Source organism: Octodon degus, unplaced genomic scaffold, assembly GCF_000260255.1.
Source record: "Octodon degus isolate 3935 unplaced genomic scaffold, OctDeg1.0 scaffold00007, whole genome shotgun sequence".
In the NCBI taxonomy this organism is placed as follows: Eukaryota; Metazoa; Chordata; class Mammalia; order Rodentia; family Octodontidae; genus Octodon; species Octodon degus.
In genome coordinates this window covers 11696380-11722685 of record NW_004524583.1, presented here as the reverse complement: position 1 = coordinate 11722685, position 26306 = coordinate 11696380, and the positions used below count along the sequence as shown (strand labels likewise).

Here is a 26306-nt window from a genome sequence, read left to right as displayed (position 1 = left end):
GCTTGTTCCAAATAGGTGCTTTAGACCACTGAGCCATCTCTCCAGCCCCAGCTTTGTAGTTATTGACATGGTCAATATCAAGGACATCTGTTCTGAAAATACAAAGACGCTTATTTTTATCATCTGCCTAGAGTTGAATAGATTTTTTAATATAAACTCTGTGCTTCTACCCCTTATCAAGGTTATATGCTAAATACAATACATACACCCTCAACACTAAACAAACAAAATAAAACTACCCTGCCAGCTGGGCTGATTCGGGAGCTCGTGATAATCTGACCATCTTGGGGGTGGGAAGATCAGCTGCACCCCTTAGCAGGGGAGATGGATAACTTAGCATGGGCTGCCCCTTACGTAAGGCTTCTGCTTTTCTGTGTCAGGCAAATTCATGTTCACAGTGTCTCCACTCATCACTCCTCTCAAGCCCCTCTGTCCACCTTTCCTGTCACTCAGGAAGTGAGAAGATGGATGGCAGATGTTCCCTGAGATCTTATTTTGGGCAGAAGGAAGGCAGCGGGGAGGAGGTGGCCCTACTCATTCGGCCACAGCTCCCAACCTTGCACAGATGGGGAGCTAGCATGATGGTCTGTGTGACCCAGTGGAGACAGCGGAGAACACTCAAGAGGTCCTCAATTAAAGACTGTCCACTGGGCAGGAGGTGCTCAGTTGCTAGAACATACGCTGAAGGGGTGGGGGCTTGACCTACTCTGCTCATGACAGAGCCTTCAGCACCTACAGGAGTGCCTTGCACATATGAGGGACTCAAAGAGCTTTGTTGGCCGAAGGAAAGAATGAGTGAGTGAGGGCTGGCCAGGTAGTTCAGCGGACTAAAGCACCTGCTTAGGCCCAGGTTTGATCCTCTGCATGCTGTACCAGCCCCACCCCCAGGGCGTGTGGAAACCTATTGAGACTGGGTATGGTGGTACATGCCTTTAATCTCAGTGCTTGGGAGGCTGAAAACAGGAGAATCACTAGGAGTCTGATCTGTGTAGTGAGACCCTGTAGACTCTGTACTAAGTACATTTAAAAAAAAAAAGAATGAGTGATTAGGCACGCTCCCTGCAGGCCATGAAGTGCCTCAGAAGTGGGGGATCCTTCGAGCCAGCACTTTCTTCCTGCTCTGAGCCAGCACTTTCTTCACTGTGTGACACACAGTACCATCCATCTTGGTTAAACACACAGAATTCCATTCAAAGGTCTTCCTCGTTGCCAACTCTGGGCTCTCAGAAGGTGAAAAGTTGGGGCTCTGGATACCACAGCCTTCTCTTTCTTTTCTGATGCAGAGCTCAAAAAAGGTGGGCCCGGTGGTGGCTGCAGGGTGCTTAATACAGAGCAGGCCTGTCAGCCTGTGTGGAACGAATGCGGCAGGACTCTGGCATGCAGACATTCGGAGGGGATAAGAACACAGGGCAGAGAGGCCCACAGGCCCAGGGCTGTGTTTACCTTGCAATGTGGAGACAAACAAATGTTCTTCACCACCTTGGAGGTAAAGCAAAGAGGGAAAGAACGTAGCAGGCCTGCCCCGGTGGCCACTGAGAAAACACCAGCCCAGTGCCAGGCACTGGGCCTTACTGGGTGTGGGATAGAACATTCCTGCTATCCCAGCACTGGCAACTGGCATGCAAAGCTGAGGCAAAGAGGCCTCTAGTCTTCCCAAATCTAAAGATGGCACCAATCACTGAAGACAGATACCTCTGAGGACTTGACAAAAGGCAGCTGACAGGTTCAGCCACTCCCCGCCATCGTTCCTGCAGCCCCTCTTCTTGCCAGACTACAAAACAGTGAGAGAAGCAGGACACCTGAATTGTTGACTGGTGGGGAGATTTTTTTGATTTCTCTTTGTCCTTTCATTAGGGAAAACTGAAAAGGGCCCCTCTCCAGTCCCGCCAAACCCAGTGGAGGGGCACTAGGAATAAGATAAAGGGTGCTTCCAAGAAGGAGACACTGGTATTCTCTTGCAGCTGATAATCTGCATGCCCTCTTCACCGGTGCTGTCAAAATAAACAGAGCAGAGTTTTTAAAGCTGGTGTGGTTCCAAGGGTCTTGGGATGTATAAGAACATGGGGTCCATCCTGCAGTTCTTTGCCTGGCAGGCAGCCTGTTAAGAGTCTGGGAGCCAGGCTGGTAAGAAGGGACAGTAAAGTGCTAAAGAGGAGGGACAGAGGCCACACCTGGCCCAGTCGAGAATACCTGGGCATTCTGGTAGGGAATGCAGTTGTACATTCATTATTAATTTTTCTACCTGTTCTCCCAAAGCCCAGTCCAAGGCACACTCTTCTCCCTGGACTTCCTGCAGCTTCAGTGAGAGCCTGCGGATAAGTCCTCACCCGTAACATTTGGAATTTACCCCAGACTGTTCTGTGTAGCATTAGCTTCCTTTCCAGTTGGTTGTATCTCCCTAATTAGACTCCTTCCCTGCTCTTTAAGGGCAGATAAAACCCCACTCCTTTCTGGATGCTGGAAGTGTTCAAACCTCTGGCTTGCCTAGCCCACACTGAATGAAGACGAGTTAGCTTGCGGCAGCACACACAATATATAATACAGTGAATGCATATCAGTAATGAAAGTGCCCTTTAGATATCTGTTAACATAGCATTTTTTTATTTAAAAAAAAAAAAGAGGGCCAGGAACTTGAGGGCCACAGGCTGAACACTCCTGCTAACATCTAGCCACACATATAGTTAGGGCTCAGTGAAATTAATACTTCCGCTGGAACACTGCTCTGTCAAGCACCTAGGAAACACAAAGCATATGCAGAAGAGGACAGTGGTCACACTGACCACAGCAACCATTAATTTATTGAGTAGTTGCTCTCTGTTAGACATGGGGCCAAGTGATTAAAATGTCCCTCCCTCACGGACTCTATTAGCCCTGGCTACGACATTTGGCACTGGTGCATTAGTTAGTTGGCTTTCACTAACAGTTACCAAGAACTAATCATCACACAGACAACATTTAAAGCATTTCAACACATTTGTCCCATTTAGACCTTCTGTCAAGTCACAGGTAGACACTAGCATTCCTGATGTATGAGTAAAAAGGGAGGCAGAACCAGGTTAAATACGTTACTCAAAGTCACAGGGAATGCAAGGTCCAGGATTCCGATCCTTGAAATGCTTCTCTAAAGCATAATTGAGCCCCGGTGCTCCAGTGCTATTGGGTTTGGTGACTTGGCAAGGTGTATGTAGCTAACAAATGACCATACGGAACTGTAAATTCTTTGGCTTTAGAGCTCAGTCAGGTCTAATGTATGATAGTCAAAAAATGACTGCGAAACAGCCCTCACAACGGAGTGTGAGCATCTGAGCCATTTGGGGATCTCTTCCAAAGGACAAAAGAGTTGATGGGTCACTTTTCTAACCTGCATTTTTCAGCAAAACAACTTCACAACAATACTGAAGCTTTAACTAAGACATCTCTAGTTTGAGCACATACCTTAAATCAACTAACATATACAACCAGCAGTTAAATACTATCACTTAATAATCCTAAAAGGAGTAGTACCCTTTTAGAGAGCCACCCCTGCCACCCTTTCATGTCCCCAGGCAACCAATACCTTTCTTACATCAGTCCCCCCACCCCAATATCACAGTGGGATTTTCTCTACCTAGCAATCTGCTTTTCTCTGTGATAAGGGAGCCATCCTGCTGCCACCTATCCCTGGGGTCTATAGATCCATTTCAATGGCCCCACTGGCTTCTGCCCTAGTGACAAGAAGCTTAGGGATTGTGTGTGCTCTGTGACTCCTCCCCTGCACCTTCTGGCTTTCCCTCCCACACAGTCATGTCCTCTTTCCAGTTAACCAGCCCCCATCACCTCCTCCTAAAGTTCTTATCAAATACTGTCTCTGCCTCTCTGTCACCTGCTCTGAACCCTGAGCTGCACGTGCCCTGGGTGGCAGACCCTTGGCACAGAGGAGGGACCCAGACAATGTGGGCTGGAAGGACGCATTTAGGCCTGAAGAAAAGCCTTTCTCTGTTGCCATTGCTTCCTTCCACTCACCTGCATCTGACAATTTTTATTAAGGAGAAACAATAGTTATTCACCCTTGAAGATCTGGCTCCCAATCTACCTGGAGAAGGAAGTCCAGTGCGTTGCCATCAGCTAATAATGATCTTTTAAAGTAATGTTCATAGTCATTACCACCTGGAGGTTTCTGTTGTCAATTGCATTCCTTTTCTTATCAACAGGTATTTTTTTAATGGCCGCAGGTTTATGTTTGACCTTCCTCAAAGCCATAAACCCCATGAGTGTTGGGACTGTTTCTAGGATGATAGCATCATTTTCTTGGCTCAATTATTTGACATCTCCTGATACACTGTGAGCTCTTTCAGGCCTGACCCTCTAATATATGTAATATTTATCTTCAATTGACAGCAAAAGCATGGTGCTGGTCCAAGGAAGTGCTCAGCTGGTCTTAGCTAAATGAAGACATTTGATAGCCCACTTTGGCCCCATTCCTTGATCTCACTAGGCACCCACAGATCATACTTGCTGAGCGGGTATGAAATACAAATAGTCCTTATTATAAGATAAAGGCACTGAAAATCTTGGATTAAATCCGCATGCAACTCATTTTTTGCTTTTTGTCAATGCTTGCGTCTTTGACTTCAAAATTAAAGCGTACTGAGGAGGCATTCCTCATCCACTTCCAGGAATTGCACATATAAATTCTACACAAAGCCCCTAAATCACTCTGAATTTCCTGTATCTCCATTATTAAATTCAACATATCAGTGCGGAGAGAGACAGCCATGCCAGCTGGGTTGGCTGATGCCTGCCCGCCCACACCTGCACCTAAGTGCAATTCCTAAGTACAGAATTCGCTTCGCTATTTAATTTTTCATTGAAGGCAAATGAGTGCCCTGCCCCCTCACTAGAGATGCTACCCTACTTTATCAGCTACAAACAGAGGGCCCCGCAAATCACTGCTCCATCAAGTGACTATACAGAAAGGCTCCCCACAGATGGTAGGTTCAGTACCCCAGGAGAGCCAAACTGTCAAACAGATCACTGTCTTCTGTTTTTCACTTTGTATAGTAAAAATGGAGGTGGGGAGAAAGAACCCACCTGCCGCTGGAAAACCATCAAGCACTCTGTCACCAACACTGCATCCCCCAGCCCTAGTTGTGGTCCTCCAGCCATGACCCAGCACACAGCTGCCATGTCCCAGTTTCACTGACCAAGGTAAGAGGAGGGACAGGTTCCAATGCCACCGACAGGAGACATGAAGTCCAGGGCTCAGGGAAGCTGCTCAAAGAGCAGAGGAGTGAAGGAAGGGAAGAAAGCCGGCAAGCGCAGAAGATGGCTCAGTCTAAAGCCTCCAAATAAGAGCAAGCTCTGGATAACAGGCCTTCCGGGACACTCCCAGTGAGTCCCAAGGTCACTGGTAGCCCGGGCCAGTTGCAAGCCTTCCCCACAGGTGGGAAAAGAAAAGCAAAAAAGCATCTTGTTTGACATGCTGGCACGTAGCCAGCTCTCACAATGCTGTTAGCACACTGCTAAATCCCATGGCTGCTGAGGGGGTCTCCCTGCTCTGGGTGACAGAGGGCCTGTGACATCATCGACAATGGTGTCGCTGGGAAGTTGAAGCCAAACTATCTTTGGCAGGAATCTGGGTCTGCAATGAGGCTGGGCACTGACACTCTGTCTTCAAATGCTTCCCTCAGTACACTTGATCTCTCAGAACTAAGTAACCAGCAAACTTTTTTTTTTTTTTTTGAAACCAATGATGACTCAGTTTTCCTTTTTAAGGGCATGTAGGAAAGCCCTAAAATGTACTGAAGGAAAGCTTATTCTCTGGAGGTCCAGCAAGGGAAAAGAGATTTTGCTTCTGACCCTGGCTCTAGCTCCTCTACAAAAATAAATAAATAAATAAATAAATAAACAAACAAACAAACAAACCATGCTATTTTATTTCTTTAAACATGGCTTTGAGTGATCTGATTGCATATTTCTACCTAAGATCAATCGAAGAGGTGATATTCTTCCTTCTTGTTTTAATTCTTCAGATGGGAATAGGTATCCTTTTTGAGGTCTATTTAGTGCCATATTTTCACATTTTTGTGTTTATGGTTGATGATTTTCCTGTCTAAAACAAACTCCTAAGCACAGTGCTGAAATACTACCTTACCGTTCCAAAGTGGGAAAAGCCTGAGAGGCGCCATGTGAAAAAATGTGGAGATAAGCTGCGTTTAGGCCCGAGTACAGTGTTGTTACTCGTGAGCTGTAAGCTAATGAATCAACGGTGTGCTTTCAGTAAGGTCTCCTTAAACAGAAACACAAATAGGACCTGTCACGTACTGATCAGCTAATGAAAACGTCACAGGGCAACGCTCTGCTATTCATGAACACAGTGTCTCCAGTAACTGTGCAGAACATTTCAACTACTAGGAACAGTGAGAACTGACTGTACTTTTGGCCTGATCTTGGCCATGTCGAATGGTGTCCTATGCAATTTCAGATCACAGAGACTGCAGGATAGGTGAACCACAAAAGAAGGAATAGATAGAAAATTGTTATGCACTGGGCCTACGGTCTGGACATGCCCAGTGCATTCTCCAACACAGCTGGGTGCTTAGTGTCACAATGGAGTAGTGGTAGACCTTCAAAAAGTGGGACTTAGTAAGAGGTCCTTAGGTCATCGAGGGAGCTACCCTTAAAAGGGACTCAGGAAGCCTCTCCCAGTCCCTTGAGTTCTCCAGATGACAACTTGCTGTCAGAGCCTGTGCCTGCCTAGATCTCAGGTTTCCTGCCTCATGATGTGAACTTCCTTCCAGACATTTCTACCACAAGGCTGTCTACTGTTAGACCATCAGCACACAGCAGAGTCTGGACCTATTTGGCTGTCTGATCTTGAACTTTCAGCCTTCAGACCATGAGCTATATAAACATGCTTCTTGAGAAAGGTAGCCCCCCCCCCCCGGGTGTTTTGTTTCACTTTTGCAGTGTAATATCTGTCTTTCAGTCTTTGTAATAACTCTACATGACTGGTCACGCTGCCTCTGTTTCCAGGTAAGGAAATTAAACATTAGAGCAATTAGTCAATTTACCTGAGACCACATAACAAAGGTGGCAGAATTCTTATGTGGCTCTGTGATTCCTTCGCCTCCTCCCAAATCCATGCACTATCTGTGACAATCAGCCCTCCCTTCAAATGAGTGACAGCTGTCAATACAGCAATGTTGATACTTCAGCCAGATGAAGTATTTGCAGATATTAATGCCCTTAAGTAGTTGATGTTTAAACCTTGATTTAAGGAAAATTATCAGAGGGCCAGGGAGATGGCTCAGTAGAATAAGTGCTTGCCTGGCAAGCTCAAGGGCCCAAGTTCAATCCCTGGTTCCATAAAAATAAGTTAAAAAAAAAAAAAAAAAAAAAAAAAAGGAAAATTATCCTGAAAGGGCCTAAACTAATCTGGTGAGCTCTTTTAAAAAAGACAGATTCTATTCTTTCTCATGCTCACCTTAAAACAGCAAAGCATGAGTTCTACAGCGGTAAGGGAATTACTTCTGCCAACAACCACCTGCGATGGGAAAAGGACCCTCCAGGGCTCAGATGGCTGTACCATGGGAAGCTGGTCAAAGGCTCAGAGATATGTCCCTTGTCCTTTTAGTACCTGGCATAGGGATTGGTGCACAGTTAAAGACTAAACAAATGGCAACATTATCATTTGATTCTTCATTAGATGGCAGAAAACTGCCTGGCTTAGGAATGGCAAATATAGAAAAAGAAAGCACACGGCCCTATCTGGTTGGGAAAACTATAATCAGGCCGGAAAAGTTAATTCTTTAGTGCAGGAAATCCCTTGTTGGGGGCAACGTGAGGGTTATAGGTTCCGATCTCACCAAGAGCAGTCGCTGCCCCATGGTGTTCAGCATGCAGCCCATCAGCACGCTCTGCTCTTGGCAGAGCAGTGTCCTGTTGAAGCCTCTTGGTGGCCAACAGGCTCCAGGGTGGAAGACACAGAAACTGCAGGGCCTGGCAGGTGGGACCAATGAGAGATGCCTCTGTCTTGCCCACACTCTGCTCGGAGATGTGCCAAAGCCCTCTGAGGCCTGTCCTGTAATTACTGCAGTTGTTCCAGCCCAGAGTCCCGTGGGCAAGTGATTGCACATGTAATTATGCTGGAGACAAGAGAGGCTGCGCCCATCCTCCTCCTGGCCTTTTCTCCCGCCTTTCTTTTTACTCTCCTTTGCTCTCTATATCCCTTCTTTCTTTCCCTTCATCTCTCAAGTGAGCCAGATGAAGTCCACATCAGGATTCAGAGAACTCAACCTCAAGGTCACCTCCTGCCCTGGCCTGGGGCTGCTCTCTCCCTAGGGAGCAGCCTGTCATGTTCGGTGACATCGTCAAAGAAAACCCAGAAGATGACATTGCCCTCCATCTTCCTCCAGACGGTACTCTTTGACTTGCTATCTTTAGATCAACTGTCTCCTCCAAAAAGCTAACCTTGGGTATGAGGAGGGAATCCAATTACTGAAGGGGGAACTGGAGCAAAATGCTAGGTAGGTCAGACTGGCTGGGATGTGGTCGAGACCCTGCTAGTTACTTAGCAAATACTGAGCACACCCTACCCTGGCGAGCAGTTTAGATGAGGGACTATGGTGAATATGTGCTATGCACAACCGTACTTAGTTCAAACAGCGACCCTATAAAGTAGATACTTTCATATCCACGTTCCATAAATGAAGTGAAAAGCAAGGTAACTCGCCCTACACCATCTCCAATATGCAGCCAAGCTGAGACTCCACCTCCATGTGTCTGAAAACAAGCCCATGAATTGACCACAGGGCTCTGTGAACCGGAGCTCCAACCCACATCACTGCTTTCATACCTCTGTGATTGACTGCCCTGTGGCAAGGATAAGGCGAAATTCTGTCTTCTGGCTCCTGGGTGCACACAGTTCCTGTCTCTATCCACCTATCAGTGGATACTCTTCTTTTGTCACAGACACCCATGGACTCCGCTGCCCCTAGACTGCCCATCGCCATGTCCACTGTGCCCTGGCCAGGGCTGTCTCCCTTTGCTGAGGAAAGCAGGTGACATCTCTGCATGTCAGGACAAGCAGGTAGCACGCCTGCAGCTCAGGACCAGGCACCAAGGAACTCCAAAGGGACAGAGTGCTGCAGAAGGGAACTGCTCTGCCTCCCTGGCCACAAAATGAAGCTCACTTAAGCCCCCTGCAGGGGGTGGTGCATTTGGTGGCTTCGATTGTTTGGAAAGATTTGGAAAGAAGAAATGAGCGTGGAGCTCTGGGAGCAGGGGCTGGAGCTGCTGGCAGTTGTTTAGGACCTGGGAATGGACCTGGACTAAGGAGATTGACAGGGAAGAGAGGCCATTAAAACAGCCATAATAAAGGATCTGAATGGACTGATATGGGACTAAAGAGAGTGGTTATTTGTTTCTTTATTTGCATCTGTTCAGAAACAGACACTGATGGGGTTTGCAACCACAGTCCCTACATACCAAAGCTGGTGAATGAACTCTGGCCGCCTACACTGGGGGCTGAAGATCACTGCGGGAGAGGCAGGGAACCTTTCGGAAAGCTCTTCATTCTCCTAATTTCTTTTCCTTTTCTTCTTTCCCCTCTTCCTCTCCCTCCCTCCCTCCTTTCCTCCCTCCTTCCATCTCTCCCCCTCCCTGCCTGCCTCCCTCCCTCTTTCCTTCTTTCTTTCTTTTCTCTCTCTCCTTCCCTCCTTCTCTCCCTCTCTTTCTTTCATACTGGGGATTAAACTCAGGGTCTTCACATTGAGCTATACCTCTGGCCTTTATAATTTTTTTTTTTTATTTTGAGAAGGGATCTCACTAAGTTACTAAATTGCCCAGGATAAGCTTAACTTGTGATCCTTCTGCCTCAGCCTCCTAGAGTGCTGGGAGTACAGGCATTCACTGTCATGCCTGGCTTCCTCTCAGCTCTTTGACTGTAATTCACACTGTGAAGTGTGAGGCAGGTGGCCTATAGGATTATGGGCTTATTTCTGGTAGCCAATGCATCAAATTATCACACATTAGGTGGTTTAAGACAACTGAAATTTCTGATTTTGGTCTGGATGCTATAAATCTAAAATCAGGGTGTAAGCAGAGCTGACTGCTTCCAGAGGCTGTGGTGGGAGTCTGCTTCACACTTCCAGCTTTTGCTGTCATGTGGCCCTGTTCCATGGGTCTTCCCCTAGAACTCTTGTAAGGATCCTTGCTCCAACATCTACGACCAATCTGATCCAGCATGATCTTGCTACACCTACTTGTGCCTGCAAGGACCCTCTTTCCAAACAAGGGTCACCTTTGGAGGTTCGGAGTAAACACAAACTTAGGCAGCACGGACACCCTCCTGCAGGTTGCCACTAGCATTTTGAGCGGGTCCCGCATAATGCAGGGAAAGGCTGTGGGCTTCTTAACAAGAGACTCCAAGTACACCTAAGCTATGGTCCCCAGTCTGACAGGGGACAGCGAAACCCCTGAGCAGTGTCCACAGCAGACGGAGGCACCACTCAGGCATCTGAAAAGCTGCACAGAAATCAAATCCAAAGCAGAAAAAAAAAACTACACACAGAGAAGGCAGGCATCTTCCCCGAGTTCAAGACACAGCAGCTAGCCTTCCCCTCGAATCTAGCATTTGAGGTACCCAGATAAAATGTCCCTGGTGACTCAGTCAACCTTCCACCCTCTCCCCAAGCTAGCATAGGAAAGAGGCCCAAGAATTCCTTCTTCTCTCCTCACTCTTCTAACCCCCAGGAGGTGGGGAGACCAAGTGGATGTACAAGAGAACAGGACTATCTTACCCCCTGGATCTCCCACTCATAAGAACAATCCCAGGCAGAGCAGCTAATGGCCAAGAGCAGAGCCAGCCTGCTGAAGCCCTCTGCTCCCCCAAGCCAGGGCGTTTTGCTCAGGAGGTGCCACACACAAGAGCGTCCGATCTGAGCTAAGCAGCCTAGTTCCCTCCTGAGGCAAGGTTCAGGGCATCTGAGCAGGTGGCGCCCTGCACAGGGCAGGCGGCTGTCCTGACAAGGCCTGGGTAGGATATAAACACACGCTCCCTAGAGGAAACGCTTAATTGAATCCCAGGGGTCTCCTGAGCATCAAAGACAGTGCAAGCTCAGAAGAGGGGAGTGCACAGTAGAGAAGCAGCCCCTCCGAAGAGCTAGGGCCAGGCAGGGGCAGGACGTGAAGGGCCCAGGAACAGCAGCGTCCAGGGAGCACTGTGCATTTTGGATAGGAATAGGAGGAAAGGGGAGAGAGTAAAGAACGGTGAGGCCTTCCTGGCCCTTACGCCTGACAGGCACCATCCAGTCCCTGGGCTCGCTGCAGCCCAGAGGTGGTACAAAGGAGAGTGTGCTTTCACTCACTCACTCACTCACTCATTCTTGCACTCACTCGCTCAGCAGGCACTGTGTCCCTGAGGTGTATGAGGCCTCTTGTTAGACCACAGGCAGGCACAGGTGTTCTCCTGGCCCACGGATGTGGCCTGTATGAGGACCACCTGCCGCTGTGGCCGACCTCCACATCCATCTGCATCCATCTGTGTGTGCTCCATCAGGCAAAGCCAATCAGTCATTCCTTCTTACTAAGTCCTTCTGAATCGACCAGAGGAGGGGTGCATATGTTCCCCTTAATGACGTCAAACCAAATCCCCAACGAAAAGCAGGAGGGAGCTCTGCCTCCGTGTGACCACACTCCTTGGTGCTCTCCTCTTTTAGAGCAACTATTGCACATACTCACCTTCCTGAGCTCCCTCAGAAACAGTGGGCCCCCCAGTGTCTGCTGATGGTGCAATGAGGGGCTGACACCCACCTCTGGGCTTCACTCTCCTGTCGCTCCCAGTCTTACTGACATGAGGCGGCCATAGGCTCTCCTGGGTGGCAGCTGAGCCCCATATGTTCCCCTTTTTCACCACAACCCTCCAGGAACCCTTGGTCCTGGCTACCCTCAAACTAAGGACACAGCATCAAAGAAGACCCTTGACTCTGTCCGCTGGGTACTATGCCAGCTTTGCCCTTTGGCATCAGGCCAAAGCACCATCTGCTACTGGTAGTTACCAGTGAGGTGACACCAATCAGTATCCTCTATGCACGGATTTGGGCAAGGGTGAGGAATCTAGACCCTGGGCTGGGTGTTGAGGCTATTTGGCCTGGGCCAAATTCCCTGGGCCTGGTTGCTTCTGAATGAAAAGAAGTCATTTCTTGCTAAGGAAGAAACGTGGGGTGAATGCTTAGCTTTTCAGGGTGTTGGAAAAAGGGACCCTGCTACTTTCCCATTCTGAACCTTATTCTGGTGCTAAAATATGCAACGCAGCAGAAAGAACACAGAATTGAAAGGTGTATTTTTTTTAAAACTCATTTACCTAATCCGTACAAAGGGTTAACAGTAGCCCTAAAGGTACGACAAAATCAGTGGAATTCTATGTTTTCATCCAAATGAAGCCTTAGTCTGTAAGAAAAATAACACCAATAACAGTAAGCCTTCCCAGAGGTCTGACACCAGTGGTAAAGCCCGGGTAACCAAGCATGGTGTCCTTTAAACAACGTCTAACATCTTCAAAGCATTTTACATAAAGTCAGTTTCTCTGGCAGTCTTGGCTGCATTCATCCTACTCCTCAGCTCCAAAAATAGACAGCATACATTCTTCCAACTGTCCACAAAGGTTAATTAAGATGTCGTTTCTCTCTCATTTAATTAGGATTATATTAACTCGTGATATTAATACTAGTTTTCTCTTGCTATACTGTATGAGAGAAATAGAAATCATTAAGTATCAGCTAACAGTCTCCTACAATATAGGTTCCAGGGGGAGCGGCAGGCAGGACCTGTGATGGGAGTGATTCGGGAAGTACTGGTCTAGTTTATGAAATATAGTAGGTTAGAGGGGTTCTGGAAGATTCTAGTCAGGTGAGAAGAACACCTGCTCATGTCCAGTAATAATGTATGTTCCTGTGGACTCATTAGAGAACAGAAGAAGGTTCTGTGGTGGTAGGATAAAAAAGCAATTTGAAGATTTTTTTCCCCTAGGATTGGCCCAATACTGGAGGAAATAATGGAAATTCACACTAACACATCTCAATGAAATGGAGACTCCTAGTGTCTCTAATGCCTGACATTCTGTCTCTAGACCCAGCACTGGGATCAGCTAGGGTATTTGGTTTCTTCTTTTCACATCTAGCAAGTGCGAGCCAAGTTTGAGTCTCATGAGTCCCTCCCAAAATGAGCCCCACACACAGCACAGCCACCACAAATTCTCCAGAGCTGATACAAAAGGAGAGCCCAGTCTTGGGCTCTCAGATATGGGCCCTGGCTAGAGACACAGTGTGTCACTGTGGAGGAGAATACCCTACCTTCTGGGAGTGCCTGGCCTCAGGTTACAGTCCTAGGACAAACGGGGTGCCCGTTGGTTCCAGCTGAGTCCAGCTGGCCAACTGTCCAGCAGGGGAGGAGTAGACAGGGAGAAGCCCAAAGAGAGCTGTCATGTTGCCCTTGGCAGGGAAGCTGTCTGTCTCAGTTTGGAGCACAGGCTACTCTGGAAACCTAAACCCAGGAAGAGATTTGTGAAATGACTCAGTCCCCAAATAGCGCACCTGGAAATGAGAGCAAATTATCTGCTGACGCCAGTCTCCTGGAAAGGACAGACATGCAAAGAGTAAAAGGGAAAAATGACCCTGGTTGCCTTGAGATTTGTTCCGCTCTGCACCACCACGAGGAATGTTTTCTGTTGACCCGGGCCAAGACCGGGTTTCATCCTGCTGCAGGGCCTGAGGTCAGCTCTGGCTATTTGCTAGGTCTTGCCATCCTGTTCTTCCAGTCTATTATCCCCCACTGGTGCCAAACAGGCCACTGTAAAATCACTGTTCTACATATGGGCACCAGTTCAGAGGCGACAGGCTCCCTACGTGACGCTGCCCGCCACCTACAGATACAACTGCTTAACTAGCTTACCATGGGAGTCTTATGACAACTTCATTTCCCACCCCAACATGAAATTAAGTGGATTAGCTGCAGTGTGTATGTGGGGCGGGGGGAGAAGTCCTTGACAACCTGCATAGCATCGAACACTGTCTGGCCAATTGTCTCTGACATGGCAAACTGAATAAAAATCAGATTTCCTTTCTTGAGAATTTGAGCTTGAGGACTAGAAAAAGCTTTGTAGGCCTGGTCTAAAAGCTCATAGGGAGGAGTGAGAATTGTTGGCCTGTGAAGCACCACTGCAAGAGGGAGGTGGTAATCAGAAGAAAGCCAGAGAGAAGCAGAGATGCCAGGAGCAGAGGCGACAGCCCAGGAGGGACGCATCGGGAAGCGCAGGAAGTCTCCAGGGCTGCCTTATGCCGAATAGCTTGGTGACACCCATCCCATCTGTACAGGACCTGAATGATTAAATTTTCTCATCTCCAGAGTCAGGCAGATGCTTTATTGTGAAGGAGAAGAAGCCTCATGAGTACTTTGTTTCCTGGGAGATATCCATCTTCTTGGAGCTATTGTGGATCTAGTTTCTATGGTCCAAGTGACAGACGTTCTCAAGGGATGCTTTCCTATCCCTTCTTGCTCAGAGAAGTCATAGATCACACAGCAGATGGGAAGCAGCCCAAGTGCCGGTGCCAGCCAGTGGCGAGGAGGTGAGAAACACCAGGAATAGATCTGAGTCGGAGAGCAAGAATGGCCTGCATGCAAAGCAGAGCGGGGACCACAGCACGGCCTCCGGGGCACCAGGGACACACATGGGAGAGAAAGGCTGCAGCAGCAACACTGAGGAGAGAGAGCAAGTGCACCACGACAGACAGAAAGGCAGTGAGTGGACACCAGGACTTACAGCTGGGGGCGTGGCCAGCCTTTGTGGCAGAGGCAGAGTAAACTGCAGCATCAGAACATGAGCGAGGGCAATGAAGGTTACGCGAGACCCATAAGGAGAAATTCAAAAGGCCAGTGAAGCAAGATTTTTTAAAAATCTGGGGAAAATGGAGAAGCAGGAAGAGATGATGGCAGTAATAGCTATCATTTATTTTGCAGCCTTATTCTGCCATACATGGAGAATAAAGTTACTATCAAGACGCCACTGATTTTGAAAGCACTATCTTAGAATCATACTATCTTAGTATCAGACTAGAGAGTGTGGCCTGGGTCAGAAGTACATGGTTCTGCAGGAATACTACTTACTGAACGGCTGCAGAACTGGCACTGCCAGGCTAGCCAAATGGTGCCTCCACATGCCGACCCTCAGCTGGGAAGGTAAAGATGAAGGCGCCACACTAGGGGCTGACCTTAACTACACGCTGTATCTAGTGCTCTGTAAGATTTCAGAATAACAAAGTTCTTCATAAGTTTCACTTTCAACTTGAATTTTTTTTTTAATTTTTATTTTATTTATTTATTTGTGTGTGTGTGTGGCCAGCTCAGCCCACCAGGGGGCGGGGCTGGCTGGCATGTGGTGCTGGGGGATTGAACCGCGGTCCCTGTGCTTTGCTAAGCTTGTTCTAAGTAGGTGCTTTAGACCACTGAGCCATCTTATCAGCCCCTGAAATTCTTCTCTTCTATGGGCAGCTTCTCATGTGGGTGCCCAGAGGGTGGTCGGGGCGAGGTGTAACTGCTGCAAATGATAGCTATCCTATCACTGGGACATATTTACCTAGTGCTTTCAGTTATTTAGCAAATCTTTAGAGTGTTTCATTCTTGCAAAATGCCTCTAGATTGGGCTGAATTTACATATGGACACCTTGCTTTGTTTGCAGACCAAGGAGCTCTCTCCCTTCAACTATCAATTATATGCTTCTGGCTTGATGCCAGGACTTCAGACTGGGTTCTGGAACTACAGTTCAGTATTTTTTTGAAAAAACAACAATGAGCAAACAAAATCTTAAATGAGTTGAAGGCCAGAGCGCAGCCTCTGCTTCATTCCTCATGGTAGAGATAGGGGCAGAGTCCATGGGTACGGAGGGAATGAATGCTTATGCTCTGTCCATTATTCAGGTGGGTGGAAAGCTGACAAAAGGCTGAAAACTCAGGAAAAATCCCTTGCCTCTGTTCTCACTAGTGCATGTGGAAATTCTGATCTTAGTTACCAGAATAGTCAAAAAAAAAAAAAAAAAAGAGAGAGATTTTTTAATCAATGAGTTGTTATAGATTCAGTGTCTTCCTTCCTGAGCAGTTTCAAGGTGAACCAAGAAATTAAAAATAGTTCATAATATATTATTATCCATGGTTAACAGATTACTCACATGATACTCCCAGATTCACACTTCCAAAGCATCTTTTATTCAAGAATTGCTATATTATTTCCAAAGTTAACATTTTGTTAAACAAAGATACAATGGAGAAGGGTATTAAATCAGTAGCTTCTAAGTCCTTTTGAACCCTAACTTGCTCCTGTATCTAGCTGTGGATTATCAGACAAGTCATTTCTCTCTGCATCTTAGCTTCCTAGTTTTGAAAACCAGATGTCAGATACTTTCCCACTTTAGTATTTGTATTTGGTAGGGAAATGTGGTGTCTAGCCAACACTGTGTTTTTCTCTGAAGGAGGCCCGGCCTATTTAATTCTAGTAGATCTCAGAATTTACATATTTGACATCTGTGTCTTCGATTATTTCTAGGGACCCCAAAGGTCCACGAGCTGCTATAATCTGTCACTTGGCCGAGGCGTGCTGTGCGCCTGGAGTACAGCCGCCAGTCGCTTGTTTAATGAGTGAAATTAGCATGCAGGCAAAACTCTGTTCTCCAGGAGATTTCTGTTATTGTAGCCCAAATCCTTACAGGCCATCCTCCCCATGAAGTACTGCATTGACAATCATGGAAGTGGGGATTCTTCTCTATCACGAAGATATGAACAGGATACCTTGCAAACGTCAAAGGCTCATGGCTATGTGGATGTCAACTGCTCAGCGGTCTGCCCCCCATCCATCCCCCGTCACTACTACATCCTCAATGAAGGGTACTCTACACCTCAGTGGCCTCACAGCCCTGCAGGGAGCTCTCATTCCTCCCTTCCTGAGTCCACCCCAACCATCCTCTTCTCTCATGTATGCAGACCCGTGTGTTCACCTAGGTCCTTTTCTCCTGAGAGTAAGATCCTTAAGAGATGAAATACCAGCTTGTCTTTTTAATTTATTTATCCCTTGTACCTAGTAATGTACTCAGCACAGAGCAAATATTTAACACATGTCTGCCAAATGACTGAACGCTTTCCATAGGAAGGCATTATGCTAATGGTACCTCTTTTTCATTATTTGTCACTCCCTAGCAGGATAAATATTATTACTTCTAACATTCCCACAGAAAACTCTGGAGCTTAGGCAAGTTATGTGACTTGTTCAGTTACATAGCTAGTAAGTGACGGCTTTGAATCCATTTGTGACACTGCAGAGTTTGTGTTTTCCACCCTACCATGCCGCAAAAGGTGCTAAAAGCATTATGGCAAACAAGTACATCTGTTGATTCAATATTATTGACAGAGCAAAGGCCAGCCTAGAGCTTGATTATATTTAGGCGGATTAGGGTGAAGACAAAAGTTACAATGCTGCCAGGGCCAGCAGACAAAGTAGACAAATAAAGCTTCACGAAGAAGGGAAATGAGAGAGCAGGATCGCTCCAAGCATCCCATAGCTTCCGTTCAAGGACCCAGAAGGTTCCAATTTCAGCTCCCAAATTGGAATTGCAATTAGCAGGGCTTCAGTAGAAGCTGAGCTCTTGCTAAGTTAGGGTTGAGGCTGGAATTAGAAAGCAAGCATTTATGATTCAATTAAGCAAGTCATTTAAAAAGCCACTTTCTCTCTGGATCCTGATTCGGTCAAGGGCTTTATAGCCTTCTGACTCTAGGAGTTCAACCCACAGCATTAGGAACCTATTAGAGTAGAATCTTAAGCACCACCCAAACCTTTTGGATCATAATCTACTTCAGCAACTAGGTGACTGACGAACACACGAACACTTGAAAAACACTTGCCTAAAATATAGTCAAAGATCCTTTCTGGCTCTTAATATTTTGTGAGTTCAGGCAAGGGATCTTCATGGGAAGTAGAAAATTGACATGTTCATTAACTAGGGTCACACACAGACCAAGCCACCTGATCATCCTGACAGTGTCTACTGAAGACATTGTTAATTTATCAATATTAAAGTCCTCACTCACCGAGCCAATATTATGCGCCAGGCACACTCCATACAACTTCCTGAATCATCGTAACTGCCTGCAAGATATGAACCACACTGTACTCATGAGGAAGTGGTCTCATAGGTTAATGACATTTCCCCAAACCATATGGTAAGTCAGTAGAACCAAAATTCTAACCTAGAGATTCAGAGCCCTGGTTCCTCTGCTATACTGTACAATCTTTAGTTATAAAATTACTTTGAAGTATCAGGGGCAGGGCTGTTATGTGGGGCTGACTGACTGGTTTAGACCTCATTCTTCTGCAGCAAGGAAAATCAAAGAGACCAAATTGCCCTGAAGTCAAAAAATAATGCAAAGGAATACACAGAAGCATGGATTTATTCACCAAACTCTAAACAGGGGATGGCGAACCTTTCATGGGCAAAGTGGCAAATTACAACCCCAAGCCCATTTATTCATCATCACAACGTGCCAACACTGCCAGTAACCCTGAGTACTGAAGTTCTGGCTTAGAAAACAACAGTTCTACCCAAACAGCTTTTGTCTGAAAAGGGAAGCACAGTAGTAACACACATGTCACAGGTTCACCCCTACTGCCCTAGACTATCTGGATGCGAACATCAAATTTCTGAAGGTTCACACAATGGGAACAAATATCACCCGAGTATAATTCACAAGCTCACGTACACCATGGGGCTGTACAAACAAAACACACAGGAGGCTGAGGAAGGTGTGATCATCTTTAGAGACCCTTGGTGCATAATTGATTATTAACAAAATGACACTAGGAGCCATGCCTCTGATCTCCCAAAATTATTCTTCTTTTCCATTGGGGGAGAGGTACAGAACTGGAGCAATGACAAGGCTGTCACATTACAGCAAATTTTGTGGTCTTGATGTCATTTAATGCCTGATAATAAACTCCCGCACACTTCCATTACCATAAACGTGTGAAATTTCACGGAGTCTGTCTTCCCAGCGAGGGCCTGGCCTTCATTTGTATGTAAGAACACTCTCCCCAGAGCATATACAAATGGATAGTATTCTCTGGAAGGTTCAGGTTTTTACTTAGGCTAACAAATGATTATCTTTCCCAGCAAATGACCAAACAGAGCTCTAATAAATCAATTTGTCAACAGCTATTTCTCTTCCGGACAAAACAGCCCATTTCGTTTTTGGCTGGCACAGATATGACCTACCCTGAATGCTTGTGTCTACTGTTCAGAATATCCTGGAGGTGAAAGGAACTGCAAAAAGGATCTGGTCTTGCCTCCTGGCAAAGGCCAGATAAATAAATAATAAAGTATTATTAATAATAACAAGGTATTGCTATTTCCACTTTGCGCAGGAGACAGCTTAGTTCTAGAGTTACTAAACGACTCGCCAAAGGTCACACTCTTAGGAAGAGACTGAGTGAGGACAGCGAGGAGTCATTTCATTCTGTTTTCAGTGGAACTGGGCCCTTTTTGCTCTCTGTCCCATGTCTTTTTTTTTTTTTTTTTTTTTTCAAGGGATTGGATTCAAGCTCTTGCGCTTGGACTGGAGTTCCGACTTCTGCTCTTCCGATCTAACACTCAGGGCACTTGGAGAGCCTTCATACTAACCTCCATTCCCAGCCTTTTTAAAATTTCTTTTTTTTTTTTTTTGTTTTAAATCTTACCAAAGGGTCCACAGGGTGCTCAGGGTCTCACTGCTAGATCGGACTCATTGTGATCCACCTGTTTACAGCCCTCCCAAGAGCTGGGATTACAGGCACACACCACCACACCCAGTCTGAATTGCTGTTTCAGCGTGCCCTGGGGCGGGGCCTGCACTACAAGTGCGGGGATGAAACTCCCTGGCCCCTGCACCTGCTTGCAGGCATTTTAATTCGCTGAGCTATTTGGCCAGCCCTCTGTCTCGTGTCTTAACCTGGGAAAAACTACTTCAATAACAGCTTCCCCCCGGAGTCTATGGGTCACCCTTTCCTGTGAGTTCCTTCCCTCCCTTTTACTGGTACTGTATCATTTCATTTCCTACAGAAAGTACAAGGTGTAATCTGAAAATATCCTGAATGTTTAAAACTTTTTAAAAAGTTTCCTTATAGTAAAAGACACACTGCTATTAATTCCTCCCCAAATACTCCCTGTCACTTCAAGCACATTTCTTCCATTGTTCTTGCCACTTTCTAAAACCATTCTGGTAGTTCTCATTTATGAGTGTCTTTAGCTGTGCTACTGTGGCTGCCTCAAGTCCTGAATCAATTCAAAATATTTACCCTTCATGGTCATTTTGACTTTAGGGAAGACCAAGAAGTTGCATGGTGTCAGGTCCAGGAAATAAGGTAGCTGAGAACGCATCACAGTGTCTTGATGAGCCACTTTTCTGTTGCATGTCAGGCAGTAGCAGCATCCACTATATTTTTTATTACATCTCATAAAGATACTCTTCTGTAAGAGGGCTTCCAGAACTGTTTGGAAAAGTGGCAAGAACACCTCAGGAAGTGTGTTTGCCGTGGGGCAGGTGTGAAGGCGACGAATACGTCTTGACTGTAATATTTTTTATTTGAATGCACACTATGATTTGATCAGCCTTTGTATAATTAGCAGGGTCTTAGAGTGGTTTGACACCCCCTTTTATTCTTCCTGCCATCTCCTGTTACTGCTTATTGCATGGACAGGAGCAGGAATTCAGAGACAGGATCCCACTTCTCATTTCCATCCTTCAAAGCCACCCTGCCCTCCGCTGTAAATTCTGGGGAAAGCCATTCAGATTTCTCTTTCAAAGTTATTCATCTGAGAATAGGACAGGTTCCCAGTCTGTGCCTGTCTCGATGGGGAGAGGCCTTAGGGTGATACAGACAATGGAAGTACAGGACTGGTAGTTCTGAGAGGGGCAATAATTCGAGAAGTGTGTCAGGCAAGTCCTAGACTATAAAAAGAGATGACCACACAAAGATGTATTTTCTCCAATAATTCTTAATAGTCTCCTTTTTCACAGATTTTGGAGCTTAGACCTGAGATTACAGACAGGTGGCTGTGCCCCTTGGGAGCTTGACTTCTCCAGGACACCACCAGTACCCAAGTCGCACTGACTTATGTCACCTAAGCTGGCTGTGCTTTACTCCATAAAACAGCCTGTGGATATTCAGAGACAACTTTCAATCAGTTTTTCAATTTCCAAATTGCAGAAATGATCCCCAAATTCTGCTACCCAATACAACTGTAGTAGGGAAGGTGCCAGTGCCACTTGCTTACATACATTCATTCATTCGTTTGTTCTTTGTGGTTTTTTTGAAATAGGGTCTCATTATGCAGTTCAGGCTGGCCTTGTACTCCTTGACTCTCCTGCCTCAGTTTACCAAGTACTGAGATTACAGGTTTGTCCCACCACCTTGCCACTTGCTTTCATGACACAGATATCCTGGCTGGGTTATTACTATCCTGGAATTGGAGGAGTTGACTTCAAAACTCTTAATCCTTTGGTATGAAAAGGGGAGGAGGGAGAGGCCCGATCAGTTTCCTAGCTCTTGCTTAGTCCCAAGAATTTCTCCAAATCTCATATTATAAAACCTCTATCATCCTAGACCTCTACCAATCATCCTTTTAAGTTGTGATGGACAAAATGCTCTGTGTCCTTAGAGCCTGCCATAGAATTCTTTGCCTGGAAGCAACTGAAAGTGAGACAACTGAAGGAGAGCATGGAGGTGCGACCTGCCCAGTGGCTGCTGATCCTGCATACCTGTGGTGGAACCAAAATTTGACATTAACATAATAGCAAGGAACAGGCTTATAGAGGACAGAAAAGGATGACATGGAATGGGGCGGGGCGGGCTAGACTACTGAAAGGTTACTTACACTGTTTCATCGTTCTTGAATTCCAACTCCCCATATGTGTCTTCAAAATCCTCACCACCACCCTTGGCTGTCCCTTCTACTGTCCTAAAAGGGACAATGACTGTGCCCCTGGCACCTGATGTCCGCAGAACCTTGACCTCCATAATGCCAATGCTTTCACTGACCCGGATGGTATCACATTCAAAAGTGAAGATGCCTGCATGGTCATCATCCAAGATAGTAACTGTGGCCAAACATGGTGGCACCAGGACAGCCCGGGGCAAGGGAAGATTGTTGAGTATAGGTGGCATCCCCTCCTCTGGCTGCTCCTCTTCCATACGGACATTGCTTAGCCGTACAAAGAAGTGCTCATCCTCCTCAAAAATGTCATCATCAATGATGCCCACAGAGAGCTCCTTGTGGGTCTCTCCTGGCTTCAGGACCACAGTGCCCTCTGTGAACTCATAGTCAGCTCCTGCATTGGCAGAGCCATCCTCTGTCTTGTAGTCCACATACACAGCCTTGGACATGTCTCCGCCCCGCCTCACCACTGTCAGGAGGACAGCCCCACAGTTCTCCAGGCACTGGTAAGAACATGGGTCAAAGGAGACCTTGGAGATGAAGTCCTCAGGCTCCTCTGTGTGCACCTCACTCAGGCTGGAGGTTTTCTTGGCTTGCTCTGCTGCGTGCTTCTTCAGGATGTTGCCTGCACCAGTCATCATACGAGTAGCTTGGATTCGGTAGAAGGCCCGGCTCTTCTGTTGGTGGGAAAGAGCATAGTAGTTGGCCATCTCCACCAGCTGGTCTAAGTCCTTCTCTGGGTGTTTCTGTTTCAGGTCCTTAAGAATCCGGATCATCTCCCTACGGGACTCATCCACCTCCTTCCCTTCCAAGGGCACCAGATTCCCATCTAGGAAGTGGGAATTCATCATTTTCCCATCCATCTCAATCCCCTTTGGGTGCTCGCCCTCCGTCTCTATGATAATTCCCCGATGTTTATCTGTGCGGTACTTTTTGTGCATGTATTTGTAGAAGAGCAGTCGTTTATCTGCCATCCAGGCCAAGAGGACACATACCGGAAAGAAGAAGAGGGTGAGGAGGCCTTCCCAGACCTGGACCACACCAGGAGAGAAGACAGCCAGGATCATATAGAGCCAGATGTAGGCAAAGATGCTCCATGCAGCAGTGACAAAGAAAACCCGTAGGTGCTTGATCTTGCGTGTCTCTCCATCGGGGATCACATAGATACAGAGGCCAATGATGATGAACATGTTGAAGGCTGCACTGCCTACGATGGTAGAGGGCCCCAAGTCGCCAGCAATAAACCCATGACCACATACCTCAATTAAGGAAAGGAGAATCTCAGGTGCAGAGGAGCCCAGGGCCATCAGGGTCAAGTTGGAGACCGTTTCATTCCAGACTCGAATTGTCGTCGTGCTGGTCTCTCCATTAGGCTTTTTGATAGTCACCTCCCTCTCCTGAGAGGTGATGACTTCAATGGACGCCATGAAGCGGTCAGCAATGATGGACACTCCAAGGAACATGTATATCAGGGCCACAAAATAGACAATGACCCTGGCAATCTTGTCCCCAAGGGAAGGGTTCTCTGGATACCAGATTGGTAGGATGACACCCTCTTTGCAATCTGTGGACCCTGAGCAGGACTCATTGTTCTGCCCCGTACTGGGCACGTCCCTTGAGCTGCCAGCCTCGGCCCGAAGACCATTCAGGAAGAGCACAAAAGTAACCAGCCCAAAATGCAGGAAGGCAGAGGTGAGAGGCTGCAACCTTAACCACGCCATACACAAGACTTAGACGCTGGCTTCCACCACAGCACCAATGGTCCTCCTGACAGGCCAGAGACCTAGAAAAGACCAGAGAGGCAGGAAAAGGCATGAGGAAGGGCGGCAGCAAGTCGCAGGATCCCACTGACACAAATGGATGCTTCACCCTGAGTGCCATATTGCACTAACATATGGGGCAGTCTCTCACTTGGAAAAATAGATGTCAATGGGAGGCACAAATAGCTGCTCTGTCCTCAAAACCATCTGGTGGAGACTCGGCTGAAGAATGGATTGAAATAGATGGGAACACTGGTGATAGAAACCTGAGATACCCTTCTAGTCCCATCTTCCAGCCCCTTGGCTACCTGGAATCAATTTACAAATAGGATTCCTGTCACCAGAGTCTTGTCCTCACTGATGCTGCTCCTAGAGGTTTTGGTCTTCCTTACCTTGTTGTCACTATAAACTCAACAGCCTTGCATAACATAGGTTTTCAAAAGTACATACTGAATTGAATTTTCAAAGATTGGTGCCCCAAAATAGAATACCTCACTAAAGGGATAACTGAAGTCTCTTCAGTAAGAACTCCTTCCCCAAATATGACTTGTAGAGGCAAGCTGTAATTCTGAGAGTTCTTGTTGACTCGCAGTGTACACTTACCTGTACTGTGGCTAACCTAAGGAATGCCAAAGACCCATGCATAGCAGCTCTTCACCTTTGGTACACGTGCTTATGAGCAGGTTAGGCATCCAGGCACAGGAAGATAAGGGTCAATCAACCCCATAAATTCTAAAGCCACATATGCAAATCTCCAAGTGATGGAAAATTGTTATTAATACAACACACAAATGTCTCCCAAATAACTTTCTTTCAAAACCAGAGGGTTGGGGGGATAAAATGCAGCCCCACCAGGTGGACTCAAATCATGAAAAATGTGAGTTCAAATGTGAGTTTCAGATCAAGTAAACATGAAAATAAATAATTGTGCTGCAGATTTCCAAAGAATCCTGTGTATTTCCCCATTACAATCAGGTACAGCACCTATAGTGATAGAGAGATGCTGATTTACATTTGTACCACACCCCAAGGGTCCAAATCCATCTTCCCTATTTGCTCCTTTCCTGTCTCTGAAAATAGCACCTTCATGTAGCCAGTTACCCACGCTAGAAAACAGATGTTAACCTGCAGCCTTTTCTCTTCCTCCTGTCCCATGTCCAGTCAGGTGCTAACCCCTGCCAGTTCTCTCCATCTCTACCACCACCATCACAGCCCAGAGGAAGCTTCCACAGTGGTCTCCTAACTGAATTCACCACTTCCACTAGTGCAAGGGTGGAGTCTCCAGTCCTCTTTTCTCAAACAACCATAGGGATCTTTAAAAAAAAAAAAAAAGTCCAGCTGTGCTCGGGTGTGAGTGGAGCTGCAGGCTTGCAGGCCAAGACTGCAGACCCACAAATGAGTATCCAAGGCAGTGAATAATAGCTCTTCAAGTCTGCAGTAAAAAATGGCCTCCAATAAAACTACACTGCAAAAAATGGGAAAGAAACAAAATGGAAAAAGTGAAAAAGTTGAGGAAACAGAACCTGAAGAGTTTGCAGTAGAAAAAGTACTGGACTGATGTGTAATGAATGGGAAGGTGGAGTATTTTCTGAAGTGGACGGGATTCACAGATGCTGACAATACATGGGAACCTGAAGAAATGACAGATTGCCCAGAGTTCAATGAAACATTTCTTAATTTGCAAACAGCTGGTAAAGAAAAACATGGTATAGGATTAAAGCACCTGCAAGCAGGTGCAGGGGCCGCAGGTTCGATCCCTGGGCCTGTTGTGCCGGCCCTGGCCCCCAGGGTGTTCTAAGAGGGCAACTGAGAAGGTGTGGTTGCGCACGCCTGTAATCCCAGCTCTTGGGAGGCTGTAAACAAGCAGATCACTACGAGTCTGATCTAGTAGTGAGACCCTGAACACCCTGTAAACCCTTCCCTAAAATATAAAAACAAACAAACAAAAAAAGATACAAAAAGAAAATCTTTATCTGACAATCAATCTGATGACAGCAAGTCAAAGAAAAAAAAAAAAAGAGATGCTGCTGACAAACCTAGAGGTTTTGCTAGAGGTCTTGATCCTGAAAGAATAATCGGCAACACAGATAGTAGTGGAGAAATGATGTTTCTCATGAAATGGAAAGATTCAGACGAGGTTGACTTGGTGCTGGCAAAAAAGGAAAATATGAAATGTTCTCAAATCATAATTGCTTTTTATGAAGAGAGACTAACTTGGCATTCTTGTCCAGAAGATGAAGCTCAATAACTTACATCATATATATATACATATATATATATATATATATATATATATATGTCTTGGCTTTGATTTACCAGTGTGGAAAAAAACATTCTAATGAAAATCAAGTTTAATATGTCGGTTTTGAAAGTAGTATTTGAGGGAGTTGTTGGGTTTTGTTTGTTTTGCATCTATAGCACTAGTTACTGTGAATAAATAAAGCTTTTGTAGTTGCTTCCTTTATCAAAAAAGAGCATTTGGTAACCTGATATATTTCCTCTGCTTCTCTAAATGGAATTGTCCATTATATATAATATAATGTATAATGTATATACATCT

The 26306-nt window shown here is 46.2% G+C and overlaps 1 protein-coding gene and 1 pseudogene across 6 annotated transcripts in view; one reads left to right on the top strand and one right to left on the bottom strand.

Moving 5' to 3' along the window:
* Slc8a3 (solute carrier family 8 member A3) overlaps nucleotides 1-26306 on the bottom strand; it is a 138345-nt gene that overhangs the window by 93004 nt on the left and 19035 nt on the right. For all 6 annotated transcript variants that reach the window (XM_023702436.1, XM_004624745.2, XM_004624748.2 and 3 more), the window contains exon 2: nucleotides 21927-23769. In XM_023702436.1, the coding sequence (XP_023558204.1) occupies nucleotides 21927-23707 (1781 nt within the window). In that variant the 5' untranslated portion in view covers nucleotides 23708-23769. The remainder of the gene's footprint in view (nucleotides 1-21926; nucleotides 23770-26306) is intronic.
* On the top strand, nucleotides 25186-25994 carry LOC105743619 (annotated as a pseudogene).